A 15,154-nucleotide genomic window follows, 5' to 3' on the forward strand; every position below is an offset into this window, starting at 1 on the left:
AGCTATAGTAATCACAATAATGTGAGACTAGCATAGAGACAGACATATATATCAATGAAATAGACTAGAGAGCCAGAAATTAACACTTACATTATGGTCAAATGATTTTTGACAAGGGTGCCAAGACCATTCAAAAGAGAAAAGATAGTCTCTTCAACAATGGTGCCAGGAAAAGAGATATCCACATGCAAAAGAACAAAGTTGGACTCTTACCTAACACCATAAATAAGTACTGACTCAAATGGATTAAAAATCTAATTGTAATACCTTAAACTATAAAACTCTTAGAAGAAAACAGATGGCAAAAGATGCACAACATTGGATTTGGCAATGATTTCCTGGATATGACATCCAAAGGCATAGACAACAAAAGAAAAATAATTAGTCTTCATGAAAACTTTTAAATTTTGCACTTCCAAGACACTCTAAACAAAACACAAAAAAGGAGAGAAAATATTTGCATATCATATATGATAAGATTAATATCCAGAAAGTATAAGTCACTCTTAAAATTCAACAACAAGAAGAAAGCAACCTGAGTCAAAATGAGGCAAGGGACTAGAATAAACATTTTTCCAAAGATTGACAAGTGGCCAACAAGTCCACAAAAAGATGCTCAACATCACTAATTGTTAGGGAAATGCAAACCAAAACTACAAGGAGATGCCAGTTCACATCCATTGGGATGACTATCAAGAGATAGAAAACAGGAGGTGTTGGTGAGAATCGTAGACACTGAAAGCTTTGTGCTTTGTTAGTGGGAATACAAAATGGTGCAGGCGTTCTGAAAAGAGTATGGCGGTTCCTCAAAAAGCTAAAAATATAATTACCATATGATCCAGTGATTTCCCTTTGAGGTATAATCATGAAAGAATTGAAAGCAGGGTTTCAAAGAGATAGTTGTACATCCACGTTTGTAGCAGTGTCTTTCACAAAAACTGAAATGCAGAAGCAACCCAAGAGTTCATCAACAGATGAACAGATAAGTAAACTATGGCTTATACATACAATATAATATTGCCTTAAAAAGAAAGAAATTCTGACATATGCTACAACATGGATGAGCCCTGAAAACATTATACTATTTGAAATGGGCCAATCACAAAAAGACACTACGATTCCACCTAAATGAAGGACTTAGAAGAGACAAAATCCTAGAGGCAGAATGCAGAATGGTGGTTGCCAGGGGCTTGGGTGAAGGGGGAAATGGGGAGTTTTTGTTTCATGGGCGTGGAATTTCAGTTTTACAAGACAGAAAGAGTTCTGGAAATGGATGATGCTGATGATGGCATAATATGAATGTATCTAATCCAGCTAAATGGTAGTCTTAAAAAATGGTTAAGATAGTACATTTTACATGTGTGTATTTTATCACAATAAAAAAATGGGAGAAAAAAACTGAAGAAGTATATAAATATAAGGCAATGTTATTATTTGTTACCAACTTGCTCTTATCTAACTCGGGGCAACAAGAGATCAAATTAAATTGGCTGGCTACTCTACTTACATTAGTATGTATTTTTATCTCACAATCAAGCTTCATTTGCCTAATCAGAACTTCATATTCAGGATTCCACATTACATTTCATGGTACAAGCCATAAATTCACGAATCAGTAACACATTCTTTTGGAAACTCCCATTGTTTTGTTTCTGTTGGAACCTGGGTGAGCACATGGGATTGTGGGGTTCCAACATTACTGCACATGCCACAGGTTCGTGGCAAAGGACAGCCTGCAGGAACTATGTGACAGTAGTGGTGGCCATCCTCATTCCCACCTCTGGAATGGCTAAGAGACGGTTCAAAAATTTTACACATATTTCAAAGGCACATTTATATTTTAAGTGTATGAGTCAATAGACCAAGCAAGGATAGAAATTGGAAGTGGTGAGAAAGAGGCCTGAAAACATTCTGATTCCAAGAGATCAGAGTGATTCTGGTCAGGTTCCATCAGGAGCGAGTCAGCATTTGGGTGGTAACTCCTCCAGGGTTAGAGTGTTTCCTGGAATCCTGTTTGTTTTTATCCACCCATCCCAGCATGTAAAGATCAGATCCCTCGTGTCTCCTAAAGTTGTAAGACTGAAAGCATTTCTCTCTACAATCCATCTTTCCTGTTTGTGGACTATCGATAATACTTATTGAGATATAAATCACATGCCATAAGTTGAAAGTGTACAATTCACTAGTTTTTAGGATATTCACAAGATTGTTTTGTTTCCTTTTTTTAAATTTCCTAGGGAAAGGAGAGAGCCTTAACTACTCACTCACTGATTCATTGTGTATTTATTGAGCATATTAAAAAATCAAATAAAAATCCCTGCCCTCATGGAGCTTGCATTCTAGTGGAGAACACAAACAATAAACAAGTAAAATAAGTAAACTATAAAGTATGTCAGTGGCAATAGTGACATGAAAAAAATAATAGAAAAAATAGGGTATACCAGTTGGTGATGGGTAGGACATGGATTATAAATTTAAGCTGGGTGGTAAGGGGATGTCTCAGGAGAAGGTAACATTTAAGCAAAGACTTGAAATAAATGAGGGAGTAAATCACGTTCTCATTTGGGGGAAGACATCCAGGTAGAGGAAACAGTAAATGCAGATACCATGAGACGTATGTTCTAGAAGCAGCCAGGAGGCCAGTGTGCCCAGAGCTCAATAAGTGAGGGGGATATGGGGGGGTGAGTGGAAATGAGGTCAGGGGGCCACTTGTCATAAGCCACTTGTCAAGACTTAGGCTTTGATTCTGAGTAAGACCACTTTCGAGTTGTGATCTGAGAAATGCTATGAACTGATGCACTTTGAACTGGGTCATGCTGGCTGAGGTATGGATTGTGGAGCCAGAGGGAGAAGGGAACAGCCTCATTAGGAGACTGGTTGCAATAATCCAGGTGACAGGAGGTGTAGCCTGGAGCAGATGGCAATGGGAAAGGTGAGAAGACAGGGCCAGTTTCTGCATAGAGTATACATGTAGACCAACAAGGCTTGGCTGCTAGATAAGATATGGGGAGAGAGAAGGAGAAATAAAGGTGACTTGAAATCTGCAAAGCTGAACAATAACAACCGATTGGTGGGACTGGGTTAGGTGGATGCAGTAGGCTAACTTCATATACTGCATTCATCCCCTAAGAAAGGTAATTGTGTAGGCCTGAAAACGTGTGTCATTCTGGAGCTTCTCAAAATAGTCAAGACAAACAAAATTTTACTTATCACCCTATTTCTAAAACACAACCGTCCCCCCCCCAAAAAAAATAAAAATAAAACACAACCCAGTTATTTAAAATTGCAAATAGATTGTATATACGGTTTTATTTCTATTTTGAAGCTAAAAACTGTTATCTGCCTATTATGTAACCAATAGTCAACTACCTTTATCAGGAAATTTAACACATTGCAATTGTTGCTGGAAATTAGCAAAATCATCAGTTCCGTCTGAGGCTACTCTTACTGCCTAATTTAATTGTTTGTCATAAAATCTTTCATATACTAAACAGTTTTATTTAAGTTAATTGCATCAAGTACATGTAGTACTACCTCAACCATAATTTTATAATTGCTTTTTGTTAATAAAATCTGCATAGTCCTGAATCTAAATGTTGGATATAAGCTTGCAGTGGACCTAGCTAGTACCAGATTGTGTTTCCAATTCTCTACTTGGTGGCTTCAAAATCAACCATGGAAGATTTACACACAGAAATCAACAAACGCTACAAATTGGGGCTCTCCTGCCCCCATCAGAGAGCACATTTAGCAGCTCACCACTGGGCATAGGAGCATGTGGAGTACGAATGCCAGATTTAGGCTCCACAGCAGTGGCACTGGGCAGAGAGGATGTAGCAGGAGCCATCCACCCCAGAGGGTAGAGGTGCTTTATTCTTGACATTGCTTAGAATCGCTAGCCTGGAAAGATAATAAAGAAACAGACCAACCTTAAGCTTTAAATTCTCTATGGACAATGTTCTTCCTTATTGCTTGTGCCCAGGGCAGATCCTTCCTACCACTCTCACCTCCAGTCTGGTCCCACTGACTGTCTGGTCACCATAGCTGTGACATTGAACTTTTCTAAGCCTTAATTTCCTGAAGGGATCATAAAATTTACCACACTGGCTTATCGTGAAGATTCGAGACCATGCAGAGTATATGCTCTGTATGTAATGCATGACGAACAAACCTTTTGGGGTTTCTCATAGCCTCAAGAGAAGGAGGAAACCCCATATATATCAACAGTATCTTTATACCTACTCTGATTTCCAACCTCTGAGCCCCTGCCAATGCTGTTCCTTCCACTTGAGGTCACTTCTCCTTATTTCTGCATGTTCAAACTGTTTGTCTTTCAAAATTGATCTAATTGCTATCACCTCTAGGAGACTTTCTCTTATTCCCAAGGCTGACATAATCTCTCCTTCCTCTAAAATTCCCTTGCTTCTTGGGGAATCTCTGGCACTATCTCAGACCTACTGGATTAGAATCTGCATTTTGACAAGACCCCCAGGTGATTCCTGGGGTAAGATTCAGGAAATCTTGCTCTGAACCACCACCAGTCCTCAAACTTGTCAGCACTTTGGAATTACCTAGGGAGTTTTTAAAAACTTAATGCCTAGATCCCACCTTGAGAGATTCTGATCCAACTGGTCTGAGGTGCAGCCTGGGCAACCAGGGTCTTTTAAAACTCCCAGATGATACTAATATGCAGCAAAGTTTGAGAGCCACTGGTCTACAAACTCCCCTTATACTCCTTTATGGAGCCTGCACACTTTCTAATGTTATGGTTACTTGTGTCTACGTATGTTTTCCTACTTCTCTTAAACTGTAAGTCTTTTAAGAGCAAGACTATTTCCTTGCTCGATTTTCATCACCTCTTCCCTAACAATACCTAGCCATATAATAGGAATTTAATAAATATTTATTAGATGAATGATACATGCATCATTTATTTATAATCTAAAAAGGTCCTCTCAATACCATAAGTGTAACTTTTCTCTTAATTTGAAGACTGATTGAACATATTCCTGAAATTATGGAGTTATATCCTCTTCAGTTCTAAGGCCAAATCTCTGAAGAATGGGGGCTGGTGACTAGAATGGGTTTTCTATCTAAGGATGGACTGTCTGGGTACCAGTGAGGCTGGACTCCTTAGAGAAAGTTGCAGCTTGGAATCCAGAGACTCCAGGGAGCAGTGCAAAATGAAGCAGCCCCTCCCTACACTCCACGCATCCAATTCAGAACTCTTGGCTGAAATGTGATGGTGTTATTGTTTCTTCCTCTCCAGGGTGCCATTTTGATATTTATGGGGATTGTTGTCCTCACTATGAAGGCATCTGTTATTGAAATGTTCCTTGGTAAGTACTTTTATATGTGTATCTGGATACACTTTTAACATTTTCCTAAGGTCCAAAGGATCTTGCCAAGAAAAGGTTTAAACCAAGACAGAACATATAAACAGCACAGCATATCTTTTTATGATAAACATTTTAGAGAGAAGTTTAAGTGATAATGTTAAGTGTAGATCAAATTCAGGATGTACATGTGTATATATATTTGTATAAAGCAAATATATGTAACGTGTATATATATATATCACACACATATACACACACATTATCTTGCATTCTTCAGCAACTAGAAAATATTTCAGATAGAGTGTATTTATAGATTCTGAATTTGGGAATCTTGTTACTTATTTCTCAAAAGAAAATTCTTTTTTTTTTTAAAGGAACTAGAGCTCCTTTTTTTAAATTTTTTAAAAATTTATTTATTTATGATAGTCACAGAGAGAGAGAGAGAGAGGCAGAGACACAGGCAGAGGGAGAAGCAGGCTCCATGCACCGGGAGCCCGATATGGGATTCGATCCCGGGTCTCCAGGATCGCGCCCTGGGCCAAAGGCAGGCACCAAACCGCTGCGCCACCCAGGGATCCCTCAAAAGAAAATTCTTATCACTGACATGGCCTTATTCATACCATCGGTGACTCATGCTTTTAGAGATGAAACCCTTATCCATTATCAGCAGAGAACACAATTTTGGGGAGGCTCTCTAGGAGCAGCAGCTCACCCAGAAGAGAGAAAGGGGTTGATGGGTTTAGCATTAAGCCCAAGGGTAACCTTCTATTAATCTTGACCCTGCTGTGCCCTGGCCACGTCAGATAGAGAGACGCTGTGGGTCACTGTGATACTATTGCCAGGGAAGACGCCAAGAACTTTCAGGCAGTCTATTCATTTGCTGGGGCTGCCACGACAAAATACCACAAACTGGGTGATTTAAAATGGCACAATTTTATTCTCGCACAGTCCTGAAAGCTAGAAGTCCAAAACCAAAGTGTCAACAGGGTTGGTTTCCTCAGAGGGCAGTGATGGAGACTCTGTTCCATGCCTCTCTCCCAACTTCTGGAGGTTGGCTGGACATCTTTGGCACTTCCTAGCATCACCTCAATCTCTGCCTTCATCTTCACATGGCATTCCTCCTGTGTGGTTGGGTATTCCCTTCTAGCATTATAGCTAGTCATATTGGATTAGGGGCCCAACTAACCCAGTACAACCTCATCAGAACTTAGATGATTATATCTGCAACCAACCTATTTCAAAATGAGGTAAGATTTGGTTTTGGGGCCTGGGACTTCAACATATGAATTTAGAAGGGACAAAATTCAAACTATAATGTAGTCAGAATGTTCAAGGTCTGTGAAGAGGGAGCCTACACAGCAGAGTTGGGGAATGGACGAGAAAGAGGTGACACTGGGAAAGCAAGATGGCTCTCACGTGGTGGAAGGAGACTAGACTGAAAGTCGAAGGGAACATATGGGTTCTGGTCCAGACTCCTCCACCGACCTGCTAAAGATTATTCACCCTGGAAGCTCAGGCTCCTTCATTCCCCTTTGAGAGGCTGCCCCTCCCCCACTCCCCCACTGGTTAGTAGGTTTCTCTTTTTTTTTTTTTTAAGATTGTATTTATTTATTCATGAAAGACACAGAGACACAGGCAGAGGGAGATGCAGGCTCCATGCAGGGAGCCTGATGTGGGACTTGATCTCAGGTCTCCAGGACCATGCCCTGGGCCAAAGGCAGGCGCCAAACCACTGAGCCACCCAGGGATCCCCTGGTTAGTAGGTTTCTTATGTAGGACAGATGGAGAGTCAGGAATAGGAAGGCCTTAGCTCCTGTAGAACACACAAAACAGGCAAACCCTGAGGCCATTTCATAGTCTGCGTGTCCCCATATCACAGAACCAATTGACAGTCCTTCCTTGTCCCCAGCCTCTCACAGCCTGCCTTTCTGCAAAACTCTCTCCCCTCAGGGCTCCTCACTCAGAAGGTGAGAAATCAAAGCAGGCAAAGGAGACTCCTGTCACACAATGCCCTCTCTGTGTCTTCACAGGTCTGCCTCCCCAGTATCTCTCTTATTCATCTGCTCATCTCCATCCCAGGGCCATTTCTCTGTTACTCTCCTCAGTACTGGGACAGCCTCACTGCCCCAAATCCTGACCCCTCTAACTCCTTCTCCATCACACCCCAATTAATCTCTCTAGAAGCCATGTCTGATCACTACTCTTGATTTAAACTCCTCAGTGTTTCCCCTTTGTCTTTGGGATGGGGACCACATCTCTAAGAGTGCCTTGCTTGCTGGGGAGGCCTTCCTGATACAGACCTTGCTGTCTTCTCTCCTTGCTCCCCACACAGTCCACTCTGGCTTCCAAAGACCTGAAAAGTACTGACCTTCTCATTCCCCTGAGGCTCACATCATTTCTCCCCTCCAGACCTCTGACCATACTGCATCCCTGGCCTGGAATGCTCTTCCTCTTGCCCCCACATCCCCACAAGCCCTACTTGTCCTCAGGGAGCTTCCCTCCACCCTCCCTCTGATTAGGCCATCTTCCTAAGGGCTTCCACTGTGTCCTGTATTGATTCTCATCATAGCTGCATGGCATTCACCTTGACACACTAGGCTGGCTCCCCCAAAGCTGTGAATTCATTGAAGACAGGACCTGTGTCTTGCTCATTGCTGCATTTTCAGTGCTCAGCACATCTCACAGGCACTCAGGAAATATTGTGAAATAAATTACTTTCCTCAAGGATGGTAGATTTATAAGGTATCAGAGTCCAACTCTGTACCCAATTCCATTGTGTGGGGTTTTTCTCCATACCACACAATTCACCAACACCAGCTGGGTGTCCTACGTTTGACTCAATTTTGACACTATCTACCTGGAAACATCATCAAATTCTACTGGCTAAGAGCTCAGTCCTACGAGACTGCCACACACAAAACCCCTGCAGATGCCAACTGCCAGTCCAGGTTGTCACTGTGCTTCTGATTGATTGACTATAAATCAGAGGTTCCCATGATCCCCTCTTTGGGTTTGATTGCTTTGCTAGAGTGGCTCACAGAACTTGAGAAACCAATTTACTCACCACTCACCAGATTGCCAGTTTATTACAAAGAATATTGAAGAATACAAACTAACAGCCAGAAAAGAGATACTATACATAGGGCAAGGTCCCAAACAAAGGAGCTTCTGTTCCCCTAGAGTTTGGGATCCAGCAGAGTAGCATGTAGAAGCATTCTGATTCATCAACATGGAAGCTCTCTGAACTCTGTCTTTTTGTTTTTTTATGGAGGCTTCAGTACTTAGGCATGATTGATTAACTCATTGGCCTCTGGTGATTGATTCAAACTTCAGCCCCTCTCCCCTGCCCAGAAATCAGAGAGTGGGACTGAAACCCTCTATTTGAAGTTGGTTCCCCTGGCAACTAGCTCCCTCATCTTTAGGGGATTCTCAGAAGTTATTACCTCATTAATATAAACTCAACTGTGATTGAAAGGCACTTGTTTCAAATAACAAGACACCTATTTCACATTTATGGCTCTGATTTCAGGAACAGAGGACAAGAACCCAAATATTATAACAGCAGGTGCCCCTATTGCTCTTATCAGTCAGGAAATTTCAAGAGTTTGGGAAGCTATGATCCAGAAACTTGGCCAAAAGACTCAAATAAATATTTACTATAAACCAAATTCCACACAGTACTATCCAATGATCCCCCCAAAACCATCTAAATTAATGTCAATTAGGTGTTTAATATATATCAGAGCTAGCATGTTTGTTTTAGACATGCATGAATTTCTGATACAGCAGAGTTTTGGAGCACTGCATATAATCAACAACTGCATTTACCAGGAGCAAGTGGAATAAATGGGCTGAGGCAGTAGCCTGCAAATTTCCATTCTGGTTCCAAGTTCTGCCCCCAAAGAAGTGCAGCTTTAGTCAAGGTGTTAACCTTGACCTTTGTTTCTTTTTTATAAAATAAAGGTATAGTCTACACAGCTCCTCTCAGCTTTAATATTCTGTGATTTGAAGCATAATTTTATGATTTATGTGATTGTAGAGAATAAGTTGTCCTGTCTTTGCTATGAAGCTCTGATTTATTTGATGCTAGATGTTTCATTGAGTACATAGAGTACATAATGCCAAATACCAAATTAAATCACGGGGGAGATCTGAACTGCTTTAAAATGATCTGCTTTGTAAATCAGTATTCAGGAAGGCATTGTGGACACCAAAAGAGAACCAGGGCTGGACAGCGTTTAAAGTGATAAAAACAGATTTTAATCAGGAACTACTGTAATAGAGGAGATCTCACTATAGAACCGGGCTCAATTCCAAAGACAACAAGGAACATGGAGATTTCTACCCAAGCAACAGGTTGTAGGAGTTGGTGGCTGGAAATTACTGAGAGAAGACATCAAGGGTAGGGGATTCTTGCTAAATCTACCTGACATGATTCTTGCTAAAGGAAGACTAAGGTGAATCAAGAATGGAGGATTCTTTCTAAACAAGATTCTTGCTAAAACCAGGTGATGCAGGACCAACAAAGAAGGACACTAAAGCCCAAGTTCAAGGGCCAGTTGAGAAGAGGGCTTGGAGGAGCCCCATTAAAGTTTGGTCAAGGATAGAGTCCTTGTCAACACCATTGGAGTTAGTATCTGGAGGGGCTCTGGAAGGATCTAACCAGGAGTTTATGGGCTACACTGGGGCATTTCTATAAAAGTTACTGATATATAATAAGTAAGTACCTCCTGATTTGATCATTGATTAGATATCCTGGCACTTCATGCCTTTTCTTGAAAGAAAGTGAATTCTGATTGTAATTCATTACTGGCCCAGAAAACTGGGATACGAGTGCCCATTAACTCTACTGATGATTTTGGTATGCATCTTTTATTATCATAAGTCTATAGAATTTCAATATGACCCAAATAAAAAACTATTTATCTTGCCTTTTTCTAATTGTAAAGGAAATGTATTCTATATAAAGTATGGGATTTATATATGGAATATACTATAAAATGGGGAAGATATAGAAAATATAAAATGACAATTCCATAATTATCAACATTTTGGTATGTTTGCTCCACTTGTTTCTCTCTGTATATATTCTAATTTTGTCAGAATCATTCTTCAGGTTAGAGCTGAGCACTTGCCAGTTCATCTAATATTCTTTAACACATCATTTGTAATAAATGTTCAGGATACTCCTACTGTTGGGACATTTCCAACATTTCATTATTTCTAGATTGCTGTTATAAATAATGCTGTAGTGAACATTTTTACATAAATTTTGTCTCTATCTCTAATTACAACTTGGGATATATTCCTAGGGGTATATTTCCTGGGACAAAGAATATAACTATTTTTAAGGCTATTGAAATACATTACCAAATGGCCTTCCAGAATGACTCCACCTGCTTAGACTTCACCTGCAGTGTACCTAAATGCCCTAATCTCAAATCCATGCCAGGATTAAATATAATCTTGTGTTCAGTATTTACTGACATGGTATGGGAAACTATCCTATTGTTTGGCTTTAGCTTGTATTTTTTACCATTAATGAGACTGAACATTGTTTTAAGCTAATTCATTTGCATTTCTCTATCCATAAGCTATCAGGATGATAATTTATTTAAACTGAATTTTAAAACAATTATGTGGGGATCCCTGGGTGGCGCAGCGGTTTGGCGCCTGCCTTTGGCCCAGGACGTGATCCTGGAGACCCGGGATCGAATCCCACGTCGGGCTCCCGGTTCGTGGAGCCTGCTTCTCCCTCTGCCTGTGTCTCTGCGCCTCTCTCTCTCTCTGTGTGTGACCATCATAAATAAATAAAAAATTTAAAAAATAAAACAATTATGCGTCAGCCATCTTAACTATACTGATGGTTCCTCTAGAGGAAGAGAGTGAGAGGTGGGAGGAAATCTTTTATTTGAAAAAGTAATTTCAACATTTAGTTTGTTTTGAAATTTCAAGCAGCACCACTGTCAAAGGATGAGAACTTTATTCAGTGTTATTCAAAACTAGAACACTAAATTTTTAACAATTGGAAAGTATTGCTGCAAATTTCGTAAACCATGATTGCTTTGGAACTTTGGACTCTAGACTTAATTTCCTCAAGCCTTCTAGACACTAATAGCCTCAGTAGCCTGATAAAGTGCTACTTGTGGTAGATCTGTAGTTCACTTTGTACTTGGAAGTGAGTATCAGCCATCCATCCATGCTCTGCCTGGCTTCCTTAGAAAAGCAACACAAGACTGATTTTTTTCCTTTCCCAAATTCACCACTTCCAGCATGGTAAGAGAAGCCTTACAGATGAGGAATGAAGACTCTAGGGCACAAGCATATTTTCAGCCTTATTGACCAACCCTCCCCCTGAGGAGTGGTTTCTGGGGAGTTTTAATTAACAAGCATCTAAGCTGAGGAGAGGGCCTCTGTGTACCATTGAAAATAATGACTTTATTAACCACTGTGGTAAAACTGAACCCAGCTATGCATGTTTTCAGCCTGGAGGGTGGTGGGTGAGCAAATGCAAGTGATGGGGAGGTCTTACTGAAATATTTATAGTCCTAATGATATGGAGACTTATAAACCACTTGCCACAGGCACACAGGCCCAGAAGGACAGTTTTTGGTTTTCCACAAGAACTGATACCCAAATGTATTACTATTTCAAATATTTCTTCTAATTAACTTGTTTCATCTTCTTCTACATTTTTATTTTGTACTTGTTTTCTAAAATATTCTAGGATTCGTCATTTTTTGTGTATAGAATGAAGATGTATCTTCACACAGAGGTAAATGACATAGAGACTACTATAAAAATTAGACCTCCAGGACACTCACACCCACCCAAACCCCAGAAGTAAACACCTAAAAAATGTCTGCCTTCATTCCTCTTGGCTAGACTTCTGGTTCGTATTCAGTTTTCTTTCATGTGTCTGTTCTTGCAGGACATGGTATGTCAACTGTCCAGCCTCAGCTAATGCTACTGGTCAAAACTGGGGATAATTTAGGAACTGCATCATTGGTGCAGATTAGCTAAATAATCACAAGATATGTAAAAATTTTCTTAACAAATCCTAGTGACAGTTTACTTCAAAGATAGTTGCCAATTCAAGAATTCCTAAGTCCATGTATGCCTAAATTGAACATCTATGTTGTGTTAAACACACACACACACACACACACACACGCACACACACACACACCGGGAAGTAGAATGCCTATTGTGATTATCTCTCCATGGACTCTGGAGTGCCAGCTCTACCCAGAAAGTGAGTTTCTCAAAAAAGTAGCTACAATAGAGGCAGATTAAGCAGTGGGTAAAGTAGTAGGATGCCCAGAGAGAAAGGAAAGAAGAATGGAGAATTGACTAGCCTTTTGAAAGGAAAATATTGCTTTTCCATCTACAGGTAGAATTAGCATTGGTACAGAGATACGATCATTGTCAGATGTTGTTAATAAGAAAATGCTATGAGAGGGCAGCCCGGGTGGCTCAGCAGTTGAGCATTTGCCTTCGGCTCAAGGCATGATACTGTCCTGGGATTGAGTCCCATGTTGGGCTCCCTGCATGGAGCCTGCTTCTCCCTTTGCCTGTGTCTCTGCTTTATCTCTCTCTCTGTCTCTCATGAATAAATTTTTTTAAATGCTATGAGAAATGTTCACAATACATATAAAAATTTTAAGTGGGCATATCTTTCAGACAAGAAATCCTATTTGGCGGGATCCCTGGGTGGCGCAGCAGTTTAGAGCCTGCCTTTGACCCAGGGCGCGATCCTGAAGACTCAGGATGGAGTCCACGTCAGGCTCCCTGTGTGGAGCCTGCTTCTCCCTCTGCCTGTGTCTCTGCCTCTCTCTCTGTGTGTCTATCATGAATAAATAAATAAAATCTTTAAAAAAATAAATCCTATTTGGAAATTTATGTAGAGGAAATAACAAAGGATCAAGGCAAAGATGAATCAGAAGTTGATTAAATTATGATCCATCCATACAGTACAATACCATTCAGGCCCTTAAAATTATTGTGAAGGAACATTTGACAACAAGAAAAAAATGTTTGTATTTTTACTTGTACTTACTTAAGTACAAGTTACTTATAAAACATTGTAAACACCATGAGCGTGATCAAATGTTTGTTTAAAAGCATTCTCATGAATATGTAGATGTATAGAGAAAAACGAAAATGTTATGCTTTTGTCTCATCTATGTTTTCTGCACTGTTCTTTGTGTTTTTTACATTCTTCTATGAGGAACATGCACTATTCTGATAATAAGAAAAAACTGGTCAATTTTGTTTTGTTTTTTTTAAACACAAGGCTCAAATTGGTAATGCAACTCGGAATTTAATTTTTTTTTTTTTTTTATGATAGGCAGACAGTGAGAGAGAGAGAGAGAGGCAGAGACACAGGCAGAGGGAGAAGCAGGCTCCATGCACCGGGAGCCCAATGTGGGACTCGATCCCGGGTCTCCAGGATCGCGCCCTGGGCCAAAGGCAGGCGCCAAACCGCTGCGCCACCCAGGGTTCCCCGCAACTCGGAATTTAAAAGGATAAAGACGTCCCCCTTCTTGCTCTGTTGTTATATTTCCTGAAGAGAACAGTATCCAAAAGCTGTTCTGCTCCTGTTTCTGAGGAGGAAGGTCATCTACCTGCAGGTGGCCTTGTGGGAGCACAGAACGAGATGCTGTTACAGTGCACCACCAGAGGTCACTCAGGTCACCCCTCAGACCTTGTGACCAGTTCCCCCCTCTTCTCCCTAGCCCCTTTTCCCCTTGTCTTCCTTTCCTAGACAGCCCTCCCCTGGGGCTTTTTACAGATCCCCTCCAATCCACTCTCCTTCCTGCACACATGAACACACACACACACACACACACACACACACACACACGTGCGCGCGTGCACACACCCGTTACACAGTTCTCTGACCAGTTGGAAATTAGTGATTTGGAAATTCGATGTGGAACAGAGGAAAGAGTGCAAGCAGGGCCTGGTGCTCAGCCTACCTCCATCGTTTATTTCTGGCACCAAGCAGTGAGTGGACTTCTCAGATCCCACATTTTCTCCTTTGGGGAATAAAGAGGGCGGAGTTGGTGTGGTGAAACACAAAGAAGCACAACAGAGAACAGGTGCCCAAGAGGCATTTTTGGAAGCCTCCTTCAGCAGGAGCCAAGACAAGTACACAAACTATTCATCTTATTTCCCCAGGGAACATTAGTTCCATCCATAAGAATATTCTAACATGTGATGAAAGCCGAGATAAGGGTCAGAAGGGAGAAAGTATTTAGGTAAAATGATATTGATTAGATTTTCTTTCATTTTCTCCATGTAGTTTTGCTGGTGACTGGAATACACTCAAATAAAGACACGACCAAGAAGATTAAAAGGCCCAAGTTCAGTAAGTAAAATTGCAATTCCTTATTAGCGTTAAGGCTCCCATGTAGAGGGCTGTTATTTTGTTTCAGATAATTTGGAAGTTTGGGGGGTTTTCTGTCTTACTTCAATTGCTTTGCATTCAGACTGATGACTAATGATCATTGTTTATCACCTACTTTGTTCCAAAAAGCACTTGAGATAGGAGTGCTGATTTTAGGTGAAAGATATATGGTTCCATTATACTGGAAAATTTGAAAATGCACATACAAAGACGAGGCAACACTATATCTCTATGGCTAGGCTGGAGTAGGTATTTTCTTGCCATTGAAATGTCAATTCCCCATACCAGAAAATTCAGTCTCGCCAATACAAACCAGCCTTCCTTCCAGCATGCTCTGGGATCAGAAGGTAAATCTCACAGAAAAGCCCAAAAAGTTTCACATCTACTCAGTGGAAAGAGGAAA

The 15,154-nt window shown here is 40.7% G+C and overlaps 1 protein-coding gene across 2 annotated transcripts in view; it reads left to right on the forward strand.

Annotated features, from left to right (window-relative positions):
* Positions 1-15,154, forward strand: part of VIT (vitrin) — a 102,962-nt gene that overhangs the window by 16,728 nt on the left and 71,080 nt on the right. For both annotated transcript variants that reach the window (XM_055327690.1, XM_055327692.1), the window contains exons 2-3: positions 5,270-5,339; positions 14,647-14,712. In XM_055327690.1, the coding sequence (XP_055183665.1) occupies positions 5,288-5,339; positions 14,647-14,712 (118 nt within the window). In that variant the 5' untranslated portion in view covers positions 5,270-5,287. The remainder of the gene's footprint in view (positions 1-5,269; positions 5,340-14,646; positions 14,713-15,154) is intronic.

Source organism: Nyctereutes procyonoides, unplaced genomic scaffold (assembly GCF_905146905.1).
Source record: "Nyctereutes procyonoides isolate TBG_1078 unplaced genomic scaffold, NYPRO_anot_genome, whole genome shotgun sequence".
NCBI classification, from domain to species: Eukaryota; Metazoa; Chordata; class Mammalia; order Carnivora; family Canidae; genus Nyctereutes; species Nyctereutes procyonoides.